At 45.7% G+C, this 13,468-nt stretch overlaps 1 protein-coding gene across 1 annotated transcript in view; it reads left to right on the top strand.

The window, feature by feature from the left end:
- The window catches only part of LOC120045454 (arf-GAP with dual PH domain-containing protein 1), a 36,470-nt gene extending 23,002 nt beyond the window's left edge, over window positions 1–13,468 (top strand). Inside the window, exons 5-10 of the mRNA XM_038990337.1 lie at window positions 7,618–7,730; window positions 8,180–8,326; window positions 10,168–10,251; window positions 10,721–10,855; window positions 11,005–11,233; window positions 13,440–13,468. Coding sequence (XP_038846265.1) covers window positions 7,618–7,730; window positions 8,180–8,326; window positions 10,168–10,251; window positions 10,721–10,855; window positions 11,005–11,233; window positions 13,440–13,468 — 737 coding nt within the window. The remainder of the gene's footprint in view (window positions 1–7,617; window positions 7,731–8,179; window positions 8,327–10,167; window positions 10,252–10,720; window positions 10,856–11,004; window positions 11,234–13,439) is intronic.

Below are 13,468 nucleotides of genomic sequence, written 5' to 3'. Positions count from 1 at the left end.
TTGTGAATGATGCCTTTTTAAAACCATAGTCACACACCTCATGTAGCCTAGCCCATATGCCTATATGTTTTGATAAGGTTTGTATCACAACTAAAGTGGCCAAATATATTCTTAAAATTAAGCACATTAATCCGCTTTACAACGGGTGTAGAGACTAACTGGCAAATTTGGGGAAGATCATTTTCACCATAGAAATGCACCATAAAAATGCACCTAAAAGCATTACATGCATAATTGCATTTGAGGTCACTTGAGAATGGTGTTTTCCCGCTAATTTATTGCATTTTGGAACATTCACGCTTATAAGGTAATATTTAAGCTAAAAGTTCTGATCTGTTGTGTAAGCCTCGTTTCTAGTGGTTGTATTCATTTGGGATCTATCGCATCCCACATCTGTCCCAGACTATGTTTGGAATATTTATTTCACGCACAGAATAGAATAGGTCAACATTTGGACTATGAGAGATAGGCTGCCTATGTCAATCTACTATGTCAATCTACTATCCCACTCAGTACAAAAGTTGATAGGCTCGTGCTTTTGCTGTTCGTTCGGCTTGTTGACTGACGCAAAGTTAATGTGGAAAGTTCTTCCAATATCTTCAATGTGCGCCTTGGAATTGGATAAGGACGTATGCAGTTGCGTCCCCGATGTGTCTCTCTTCACTTGTGCCTGTGAGAAAGACCCGATCACATGAATAGAATTGGCTAATAAGAATTGAGCTATCTGAGAGAGCCATGTGAGGGAGAGGTGCTTCGGAGCACGCTGCCGGGAGAAGGGAATTATAATTATTATATTCAGCCCAAGAGCACAACGGCCACTGGCCGCAAAAGGCATGGATTTTTTTAGGGGGCATCACAGCCACACAAAGGGGATGACTTTGGGAATTTCGAGACAATATCAAGTGCTTGTCAATTTGTGAATGAGAGACTGATGAAGTGTGTACAGCCTGCGCATGAAACAAAGCAGAGCTCATGCCTTTCATGCAGCCTTAGAACGTATAAAAAATACAAACGTTGGTCTATATGTTTTGATCACAACTAAAGTTTCATAAATAACTCTAAATTAAGCATATAGGAAGAGCTGTTTCTTTGTTAACCGCTCAACACAGAATAGCCGCATGTGCACACTCCCAAATATTTTGGAGAAAACATCCTTTCTATTTCAGTCAGCTATGTTCAATTGTATTCTTCATACTATACAATGATATAAAATAATGCCAAGGAATTCTAAGCAAATCTTGTCTGCTAAATGAACTAGTGTAGCCCACAGCCATATGGCATAGCCAGATCAGGGCCTAACATAAAGACAAGGAGTATTCTATTCTGTTCTTCTGAAATAGTCTACATTTTCTTCTTATCATGTTTCTTTAGACCTGTCTAAAATACATCAAATATTTATTGTGATGGTGGAGTCTATGGATTTATTAGACTTTTTAAAATGTAGATGTTCCAAAGGTCTGCATCAGTGGCTTGTAGGCTATGCGTGGAAGCCAGGAGATGCTAAATGTTAATTAACGGTCAATTACCATGAGACCAGCAGTTATTTGCTTGACAATCACCGGCTGACAAAGTGTCATGACCTCAACAGCCCTAGTTGACACACAAACACGCACGCACGCACGCACGCACGCACGCACGCACGCACGCACACACACACACACACACATACACACAGAGAGAGAGAGACACACATACACACACACACACACACACACACACACACACACACACACACACACACACACACACACACACACACACACACAAACACACACACAGAGAGACACACATACACACACACACAGAGAGACAAACACACGCACACATACACGCACAGACACACACAGAGACAAACACACAGACACACAAACACACACAAGCTTTGCCTATGCAAAGCTATGGATGCAGAGCTATGGAGAATCTAGCCAACAAATAGTCCTTATCTGTCATGACAACAAAGCATTGCCTAAACAGTTTGCAAATACTAATAAAACCTCGAGTTTAGTGCCAAATCCTGTACCACTGCATCATCAAGTCAGAATATTTCAAATCCTTTACCCCTGCATCATCAAGTTAGAATATTTTTAATAATTTACCCCTGCATCATCAAGTCAGAATATTTCAAATCCTTTACCCCTGCATCATCAAGTTAGAATATTTCAAATCCTTTACCCCTGCATCATCAAGTCAGAATATTTCAAATCCTTTACCCCTGCATCATCAAGTCAGAATATTTCAAATCCTTTACCCCTGCATCATCAAGTCAGAATATTTCAAATCCTTTACCCCTGCATCATCAAGTCAGAATATTTCAAATCCTTTGCACTCCACAGTTTCCACAGAAATGCTTTGTTTGGGAACTATGAATTTAAGATATTTTGTGTTACATTTTATTCCATTTTTTACCTTAATTATTTAATAAATATTTTCTTAACTCTATTTCTTGAACTGCGTTGTTAGTTAAGGGCTTGTAAGTAAGCATTTCACTGTAAGGTGTTCGGCATTACACCTGCATTACACCTGTTGTATTCGGCGCATGTGACAAATAAAATCTGATTTGATTTGAGAAAGGATGACTGAGGCATAGAATAAAGGCAGAGTGACTATGTCTGGCCTTGTATTCTTAATTGTGCTTGTTTGTGTTCTTACTTAACGGAGACAGTGTCAGTGTCAGTGTCAGTGAATGAGTCTTGTTTCGTTGCGTGAAGGCTATCTTGCTCTTATTGGAGCCAGACTGGATTCCCATTTAATAAAGATGACCTCGTCTGTTTACCATGAGATTCAACTTCCTCTTTATGTGCACACATACACATGCGTCTTGCGCAGCCACACATACACGCACACATGTACACACACACAGAGGCATGCACGCACACACACACACACACACACACACACACACACACACACACACACACACACACACACACAGTTGTATGACTGGCTGTATGTCACGTTCCTGACCTGTTTTCTGTTATTTTTGTATGTGTTTAGTTGGTCAGGGCGTGAGTTGGGGTGGGCATTCTATGTTTTGTGTTTCTATGTTTAGGTCAGGTGTAATTAGCCTTATATGGTTCTCAATCAGGGACAGGTGTTTGACGTTTCCTCTGATTGAGAACCATATATAGGTAGGCTGTTCACACTGTTTGTTTGTGGGTGATTGTCTTCCGTGTCTGTGTATGTTGCACCATACGGGACTGTTTCGGTTTGTTCGTTCGTTTGATGTAGTCTGTTCCTGTTCGTGAGTTCTTCGTGTATATATGTAAGTTCACATGTTTTAGGTCAGTCTACGTTCGTTTGTTATTTTGTAGTTTGTTGAAGTGTTATTTCGGTTTTCGTCTTTACTTTAATAAACGTAATTATGGATTCAACACATGCTGCGCTTTGGTCCAATCCCTACTCCTCCTCTTCTTCCGAAGAGGAGGAGGACAGCCGATACAGAATCACCCACCAACCATGGATCAAGTAGCGTGAGAGGAACCAGCAACAGCGGCCAAAGAACCAGGACTCGTGGACTTGGGAGGAAATATTGGACGGAAAGGGACCCTGGGCTCAACCAGGAGAATATCGCCGCCCCAAAGCTGAGCTGGAGGCAGCGAAAGCAGAGAGGCGGCATTTCGAGAAGCTAGCTCGAAAGCAGGAGAAGGATCTGGGCTACACTACGTGGGAGGAGATCGACAGGTGGGCGATCAACCCAGGGCGAGTGCCGGAGCCCGCCTGGGATTCTCTGGCACAGTGCGAGGAGGGATACCGGCGAATGGAGGCAGCACGACGACGCGGTAGGAAGCCTGTGAGTAAACCCCAAAAATTTCTTGGGGGGGGGGGGGGGCTAAGAGGGAGAGTGGCGAAGTCAGGTAGGAGACCTGCGCCCACTCCCTGTACTTACCGTGGAGAGCGAGAGTACGGGCAGACACCGTGTTACGCAGTAGAGCGCATGGTGTCTCCTGTACGTGTGCATAGCCCGGTGCGGTACATACCAGCTCCTCGTATCGGCCGGGCCAGATTGAGCATTGAGCCAAGTGCCATGAAGCCGGCTCTACATATCTGGCCACCAGTGCGTCTCCTCGGGCCGGCTTACATGGCACCAGCCTTACGCATGGTGTCCCCGGTTCGCCTACATAGCCCGGTGCGGGTTATTCCACCTCCCCGCACTGGTCGGGCGACGGGGAGCATACAACCAGGTAAGGTTGGGCAGGCTCAGTGCTCAAGGGAGCCAGTACGCCTGCACGGTCCGGTATTTCCGGCGCCACCTCCCCGCTCCAGCCCAGTACCACCAGTGCCTACACCACGCACCAGGCTTCCAGTGCGTCTCCAGAGCCCTGTTCCTCCTCCACGCACTCTCCCAGTGGTGCGTGTCCTTAGCACGGTGCCTCCAGTCCCGGCACCACGCATCAAGCCTCCTGTGCGTCTCCAGAGCCCTGTACGCACTGTTCCTTCTCCCCGTACTCGCCCTGATGTGCGTGCCCTCAGCCCGGTACCACCAGTGCCGGTACCACGCACCAGGCCTATAGTACGCCTTGAGAGTCCAGTGTGCCCTGTTGTTGTTCCCCGCACTAGCCTGATGGTGCGTGTCCTTAGCCCGGTACCTCCAGTTCCGGTACCACGCACCAGGCCTACAGTGCGTCTCAGCCGGCCAGAGTCTGCCGTCTGCCAAGCGGCGCCTGAACTGCCCGTCTGCCCAACGGCGCCTGAACTGCCCGTCTGCCCAACGCCGTCTGAACTGTCCGTCTGCCAAGCGCCGCATGAACTGCCCGTCGGTACTGAGCCTTCAAAGCCGCCCGTCTGCCATGAGCCTGCAAAGCCGCCCGTCTGCCATGAGCCTTCAGAGCCGTCCGCCAGACAGGAGCCGCTAGAGCCTTCCGCCAGACAGGAGCCGCTAGAGCCTTCCGCCAGACAGGAGCAGCCAAAGCCTTCCGCCAGACAGGAGCAGCCAAAGCCTTCCGCCAGACAGGAGCAGCCAAAGCCTTCCGCCAGACAGGATCAGCCAGAGCCTTCCGCCAGACAGGATCAGCCAGAGCCTTCCGCCAGACAGGAGCAGCCAAAGCCTTCCGCCAGACAGGATCAGCCAGAGCCTTCCGCCAGCCATGCCCAGCCAGAGCCGTCATCCAGCCATGACCAGCCAGAGCCGTCATCCAGCCATGACCAGCCAGAGCCGTCATCCAGCCATGACCAGCCAGAGCCGTCATCCAGCCATGACCAGCCAGAGCCGTCATCCAGCCATGACCAGCCAGAGCCGTCATCCAGCCATGACCAGCCAGAGCCGTCATCCAGCCATGACCAGCCAGAGCCGTCATCCAGCCAGGATCCGCCAGAGCCAGCCAGCCAGGATCCGCCAGAGCCAGCCAGCCAGGATCCGCCAGAGCCAGCCAGCCAGGATCCGCCAGAGCCAGCCAGCCAGGATCCGCCATCCAATCCGGTGTTGCCCCTCATTCCGGTGTTGCCCCTCATTCCGGTGTTGCCCCTTAGTCCGGTGCTGCCCCTTAATCCGGTGGGTTTAATTTGGAGGGTGGTCATTGGGAGGAGGCTACAAAAGCGGGGTTTGATTATGGTGGGATGGGGACCACGCCCAGAGCCTGAGCCGCCACCGTGGACAGATGCCCACCCAGACCCTCCCCTAGACTTTTGGTGGTGCGTCCGGAGTTCGCACCTTGAGGGGGGGGGGTTCTGTCACGTTCCTGACCTGTTTTCTGTTATTTTTGTATGTGTTTAGTTGGTCAGGGCGTGAGTTGGGGTGGGCATTCTATGTTTTGTGTTTCTATGTTTAGGTCAGGTGTAATTAGCCTTATATGGTTCTCAATCAGGGACAGGTGTTTGACGTTTCCTCTGATTGAGAACCATATATAGGTAGGCTGTTCACACTGTTTGTTTGTGGGTGATTGTCTTCCGTGTCTGTGTATGTTGCACCATACAGGACTGTTTCGGTTTGTTCGTTCGTTTGATGTAGTCTGTTCCTGTTCGTGAGTTCTTCGTGTATATATGTAAGTTCACATGTTTTAGGTCAGTCTACGTTCGTTTGTTATTTTGTAGTTTGTTGAAGTGTTATTTCGGTTTTCGTCTTTACTTTAATAAACGTAATTATGGATTCAACACATGCTGCGCTTTGGTCCAATCCCTACTCCTCCTCTTCTTCCGAAGAGGAGGAGGACAGCCGTTACACTGTAATACAGATGGATGCATTGGGCAGGAGATTTATATTTGTTTATATCTATTTGCATCACATATATTTGTATCACATATATTTGCATCATCAATACATTTGCATCAGATGTACCCAGGGCTAAAATCAAGATCCATAGTTTCTACCCTCTTCAGGGTCCTAGATGTTCTGTTAGCTTCTGTAGAGCAAGGAGAGTGGTAGTAAACTAGCCTCCCCAGTGGTCGATGGCAGTATTGATTCTGTATGCAGAGAAAGAGAGGGAGGTGGAGGGGGGAGGTTGTTATTGATCGATGAGGTAATGCAAGGTGAATGATTCATGTCAGACTGGGAAAAGAGAGACACCAATCTCTGTCACCAGGGGATGGAGAGATGAGAGGGAGGAGAAAATGGGACAGAGGCGTGAGGAGAGAATTGGGTGGTATGGAAGTGGGGGGTATGGAACTTGAGGGGGGAGAGAAGTGGGGGGTATGGAACTTGAGGGGGGAGAGAAGTGGGGGTATGGAACTTGAGGGGGGAGAGAAGTGGGGGGTATGGAACTTGAGGGGGGAGAGAAGTGGGGGGTATGGAACTTGAGGGGTGCTGGATGGGAAAAGGAAATTGAAAATAGGGGTTATGAGTGTATATGAGAGAGGGAAAAGAGAGATATATAGAGGAGGATACTTACAGTATAACTGACATTCCATGGAGTGAGAGAGTGGGAGGGAGGTGAAAGGAAAATAGAGAAGTAAAAAGAGCGAACTAGAGGGGGAGGAGGGAGAGAGAAGGAGAGTGAGAGAGATGAAGTGCGTGTGTAGCCTGTAATGAATTACATACAGTGCTCTGTACTGCCACATCATATAATGAAACTACTTCCTGTCTGTAAGAGGGCCAAAAATAGACTGGGAAGAACTTATTGAGAATTATAAACTGGGTGGTTCGAGCCCTGAATGCTGACTGGCTGAAAGCCGTGGTATATCAAACCGTACACCACAGGTATAACAAAACGTGTATTTTTACTCTTCTAATTACGTTGGTAACCAGTTTATAATAGCAGTAAGGCACCTTGGGGGTTGTGGTATATGTCCAATATACCACGGTTAAGGGCGTTGCATCGTGCCTAAGAACAGCCCTTAATATGGTATATTGGCCATATACCACACCCCCTCGGGCCTTATTGCTTAAATAGAGCACTGTGTCATTACATGTAAAAGGATGTACTTTACCATCAGGGAGGTTATTTTTTCTCCCTGTCATCTTTTCTTTGACTTCCTCTCTCATGCACTCTCTTTCAGCTAAAGCCTCTCTTTTTCTGTCTCGCTTTCTCTCTCTGCTTTGGTATTTCTTTATTACACCGGAGAGTTATTTCTCCTTCTTTCTCTCTTGTTCTCTCTCCCACCTCCATATCTCTTTCTGTCTCTCTCTCTTTCACCTCCACTATGTCAGTTTGTCTGAGTTTGTCTGGTGTGTCTCTATCTACCCAGGGTACAGAGAGGGGTTTCTATGGAAACGGGGCCGAGACAACGGTCAGTTCCTCAGTCGGAAATTCATCCTGTCAGAACGAGAGGGGGCGCTCAAGTACTTCAGCAAGCAGGAGGTAAGGCTGGAGTCAACACGAATGCTCTCGTACATGAATACAAGCATGTTGCTCGGAAATGTAATCTCCAGCTAACTTTATGCTACTAGCTTTCAAGTTAACCATCTGAAGTTAACCATCTGAAGTTAACCATCTGAAGTTAACCATCTGAAGTTAACCATCTGAAGTTAACCATCTCAAGTTAAACATGAATACTTGTATAGCAGGCTATGTACAGTATACAGGTATGTGTCTAAAAGGAAACTAAAACAAATGCCTCAAAAGACGTCATGTTTGTGTTTACTGTAAGCATACAGTATGTGTTATTCTAACAAGTTATATGTATAATGATTTAAGAAGGGTGGGGTTAAATGCGGAAGACACATTTCGAATGCATTCAGTTGTGCAACTGACTAGGTATCCCCCCCCCCCCGTATTTATGTACTGTACAGTTTGTGTATCTCCCCCAGGCGCGGGACCCCAAGGCGGTGATGAAGATTGAGACTCTCAACGCTACGTTCCAGCCGGCTAAGATAGGCAACCCCTACGGCCTGCAGATCACCTACCTTAGAGACAACAGCACCAGGAACATCTTTGTCTACCACAGCGACTCTAAGGTGACGCATATGGTTGACTGTGACAAAAGGGACTATGGGCAATATTTATGTAGCCTGGTCCAAGATCTGTTTATGCCGGTATAGCCAATGGTTTCGTGTAAATGCACTGAATTGTTAGAGATATTACGCATGAGGAATCAACATTTCAATGGTACACCCAATATGCTGCTGTTCCTCATATCATGGAACAATGATTTAGTCTGTTCAACTAAATCTGATTGTACTATTTCAGTGTCTAGGTCTCTAATGGAGATGGGCTGTTCTGGATAACTGAGTGAGAGTGGAAATGACAATGTCTGTTTAATCAGTAGACATCAGTCTTCAAAGTGGCATACAGTTTTACTCGTAATCCTGTCATGTAATCTGATCAGTGGAATTGTTTAGAGAAATGTGGAGGGAGTTGTTCACACAAAGGGCTGGCTTGCTGGCACATAGGCTGTTTTTCTCTGAGGCTTTACTGCTTAGCACACCAGATGATCATGTCTCTCAGTAGTGAGTCAGCCTTCTCTGTGGTCGTCACTAGTTACCACCGTTACAAAGTCATAGACCCTGCCTATTTGTACAATTTCTCCGATTTTAAACCTGACCCTAACCTTAAACCCAACCCTAACCACACTGCTAACCATATGACTAACCCTAACCTGAAATGAAAACCAAAAAGCTCATGTATGTTTTCATGAATTTTTACAATATAGACAATTTTGTGACTTTCATTCTCTGTGGGATGAAAGCCACAGAGCGTACAGCCCCCTCTGTTGGTCAACAGACACAATAGCAGGCTTGAACAGAACAGCAATAGTAAAGCTGCCATGTCATGATATTATCATAGCTGGGGGAAGTAGTTTGGGGATGGAAGTGCTGAAATGTTTTCGCAGCAAATACATGACTAGTAAAGGCCCAATGCACTACTTTTGTGAAAAAATGTTTTTCCCAGAATTTGTAACTTGAGTATGTTTTCCAGTTTCTTGAAATACTTTGCAAATGCAAGTTATTTCTATGTGAACTGAAATAGTCTATTCATTCCTTTTACATTTTAGTAGATGTTTTTATCCAGAGCAACTTACAATAGTAAGTGAATACATTTTCGTACTGGTCCTCTGTGGGAATTGAACCCATAACCCTGGTGCTGCAAGTGTTATGCTCTACCAACTGACCCACATGATGTCTCAGTGTACTCAATTACTGTATTGTGCATAGTTTTTCTTCGTGGTGATGGAAAGTCTACAGGTAGAAACCTAGATGATCAGCCTATGTACAATACAGAAATGTACATATATATTTAGTGGCTTGTAAGGACGGTAAATTAATACTGCTAAAAAGTGGCTTTTTTTCTATGTTATTTGATATTCAAATTGATGTGGATGTTTTGGGTCTTTGCCCATAACTTTTCACCTTTTGATGTTAATGTTTGAGGACAGGGTTTTGTTCTTTCTGGATTCCAGTCAACTCTTACAAGTCCAACTATTGAATCCTGCAAGATACTGTTCTTAATTACACAACTACCTTTTCTGCCAAAGCGGAGATGCTGAAAACATTTTTCCCACACGTTACAAATATCTATTGGTCTGCTAATACAGGACTAGTAAAGGCCCAGTGCACTACTTTTGTGAGAGAGAAGAAAATGTATCAAAAAATATTTATTTTTTGTACTAATATATATTTTCAAATTCTGATTTTTTACGGGGTGCTGCAGCACCTCTACTTCCCGTGGCTATGGATATAATAGCTTAATCATGTCTCCTATGTTCTATACTGTATCAGGTTTATTTTATTCTATGTAGGAATGACTCTGAATAAGACATGTATCTGACTAGGATGCTCTTGTGTCTTTGTTTTGGTAGGAAATGGTGGACTGGTTCAACGCTATCAGAGCTGCCAGGTTTCATTACCTTCAGGTGGCCTTCCCTGGAGCCAGTGACGAGGAGGTGAGGCCACAACACATGCAGTACTTTGAAATGACTATGACAATGATGGGTCCGGATTTCTGAACTCATTAGTTATGCTAGAGACATGAGGGGTGCCATAGTCTAGGGTCTACACCAGAAGTTAATGGGTATCTGTAGAAGGAATGCATATGATCAATGCAATTAGGTCAGGTCACATTAAGGGAGAAGGAACAGTTTATTGCCCATATCACTTAATTTCCTGCCTGGCAATAAAGATGCAATGTTTAGCGAGAAGGAGGAGACTCCACACCAAATTGGGGTATATATACCACAACTGGTAGAACCATGTCTTTGTCTCTTCCTCTGTTCGATCCTTTGGGGTGAATAAACTTGGTTTAAGCTTTCATAGTGTCCGTCAAGTTCTTACACTGATATTTATAACCTAACAACCACTATTAAACACCAAATTAGACAATATTATATTGTTTTCTCTCGTCTTCTCCTTCAGCTGGTGCCCAAACTGACGCGTAGCTTCATGAAGGAGGGCTTCATGGAGAAAACAGGCCCAAAACACACAGAGGGCTTTAAGAAGAGGTGGTTCACCATGGATGACAGGAGACTCATGTACTTCAAAGATCCCCTGGTGAGGAGACAGCATCACACCCGACACTAAAATAACTGATTGATTCTGAATGAACCCTAGTCCTCGTAACTTTTTATTCTGCGGAATACTTTATTCTCTGATCTCTTTCTCTCTCTTTCTCCCCCGCCTCTCTCCCCCTCCTCTCTCAGGATGCCTATGCGAGGGGAGAGGTTTTCATCGGCAGTAAGGAGAACAGCTACACCGTGCTCTCGGGCCTTCCCCCCTCCATCCAGGGCTACCACTGGAACCATGGCATCACCATAGTAACACCAGACAGGAAGTTCCTGTTTGCCTGCGAGACAGAGGCGGAGCAGAAGGACTGGATCACTGCTTTCCAGAGGGTTATCAACAGACCCATGAGACCACAGGAGTACGCAGGTTAGTCAGTAAGATGCATTATACAAGTGTACTCAAAACTATGCACCAGATTAGGTGTTCTCAAAAGTATGCACTATGTTAGGTGTACTCTGGAGTATGCATTTATGCAGATGTTGCATCTTTGCAGTAATGTTTGCAGGGTATGTACAACACCCAATTTAACTAGTCAAGGTCTCAAAAGCAGTTGCTTGGCTGAAGCCAATGTTTTTTGACCAGGCTGAAACAAAAGCCTGCACACCGGGTACCTCCGTAGCTCAAGGGTTGGTATTAATTAATTTAAGTATAGATTGATGATGTGTTTTTAGAGGTACAGATGCCGTATCTTAATCAATCAAGTTTATTTTATATAGCCCTTCGTACATCAGCTAATATCTCGAAGTGCTGTACAGAAACCCAGCCTAAAACCCCAAACAGCAAGCAATGCAGGTGTAGAAGCACGGTGGCTAGGAAAAACTCCCTAGAAAGGCCAAAACCTAGGAAGAAACCTAGAGAGGAACCAGGCTATGAGGGGTGGCCAGTCCTCTTCTGGCTGTGCCGGGTGGAGATTATAACAGAACTATGCCAAGATGTTCAAAATGTTCATAAGTGACAAGCATGGTCAAATAATAATCATGAATAATTTTCAGTTGGCTTTTCATAGCCGATCATTAAGAGTTGAAAACAGCAGGTCTGGGACAGGTGGCGGTTCCATAACCGCAGGCAGAACAGTTGAAACTGGAATAGCAGCAAGGCCAGGTGGACTGGGGACAGCAAGGAGCCATCATGCCAGGCAGCCCTGACGTATGGTCCTAGGGCTCAGGTCCTCCGAGAGAGAGAAAGAAAGAGAAGGAGAAAATTAGAGAGAGCCAAGATTTTCAAAATGTCCATAAATGACAAGCATGGTCAGATAATAATCAGGAATAAATGTCAGTTGGCTTTTCATAGCCGATCATTAAGAGTTGAAAACAGCAGGTCTGGGACAGGTAGGGGTTCCGTAACCGCAGGCAGAACAGTTGAAACTGGAATAGCAGCAAGGCCAGGCGGACTGGGGACAGCAAGGAGTCATCATGCCCGGTAGTCCTGACGTATGGTCCTAGGGCTCAGGTCCTCCGAGAGAAAGAAAGAGAGAAGGAGAAAATTAGAGAGAGCCAAGATTTTCAAAATGTTCATAAATGACAAGCATGGTCAAATAATAATCAGGAATAAAAGTCAGTTGGCTTTTCATAGCCGATCATTAAGAGTTGAAAGCAGCAGGTCTGGGACAGGTAGGGGTTCCATAACCGCAGGCAGAGCAGTTGAAACTGGAACAGCAGCAAGGCCAGGTGGACTGGGGACAGCAAGGAGTCATCATGCCCGGTTTGCCGTGACGTATGGTCCTAGGGCTCAGGTTCTCAGAGAGAGAGAAAAAGAGAGAACGAGAGAATTAGAGAGAGCATACTTAAATTCACACAGGACACTGGATAAGACAGGAGAAGTACTCCAGGTATAACCAACTGACCCTAGCCCCCCGACACATAAACTACTGCAGCATAAATACTGGAGGCTGAGACAGGAGCGGTCAGGAGACACTGTGGCCCCATCCGAAGATACCCCCGGACAGGGCCAAACAGGAAGGAAAAACCCCACCCACTTTGCCAAAGCACAGCCCCCGCACCACTAGAGGGATATCTTCAACCACCAACTTACAATCCTGAGACAAGGCCGAGTATAGCCCACAAAGATCTCCACCACAGCACAAACCAAGGGGGGGCACCAACCCAGACAGGAAGATCACGTCAGTAACTCAACCCACTCAAGTGACGCACCCCTCCCAGGGACGGCATGAAAGAGCACCAGTAAGCCAGTGACTCAGCCCCTGTAATAGGGTTAATTTGCCCCTGCTTCTTACAGCAGGAAAATAATCCTGCAGCAACAGGAAATTTGAATGGGAAAATGTTGTAGGGGTTGATACATTTTTCATTAGGGCAAATCAAATCTGACATTTTAATGTTCAGATTACAAACTTTAGAAGCCTTTTTAAACCTTGAATACACTACAAGTTCTCATTTCATGCTTTGCAGGAAAATTCCTGTAACAACAGGAAGATCAAGTTAAGATACAGCATCTGTAGTCCAAAGCAATGTATTGTGTGATTACCTCTTTATATACAGTGTCTATATGCATCTCTATGTAATTGTATCTCTATGTTGTGGTAACACTGACTGGTTTTCTGCTCTTCACCGTGCAGTGGAGGCCCACTTCAAACACAAGCCCTGA

Source organism: Salvelinus namaycush, chromosome 4 (genome assembly GCF_016432855.1).
Source record: "Salvelinus namaycush isolate Seneca chromosome 4, SaNama_1.0, whole genome shotgun sequence".
In the NCBI taxonomy this organism is placed as follows: Eukaryota; Metazoa; Chordata; class Actinopteri; order Salmoniformes; family Salmonidae; genus Salvelinus; species Salvelinus namaycush.
Note: the sequence above shows the minus strand (reverse complement) of the source record. Positions and strands in the feature narration are given on the sequence as shown.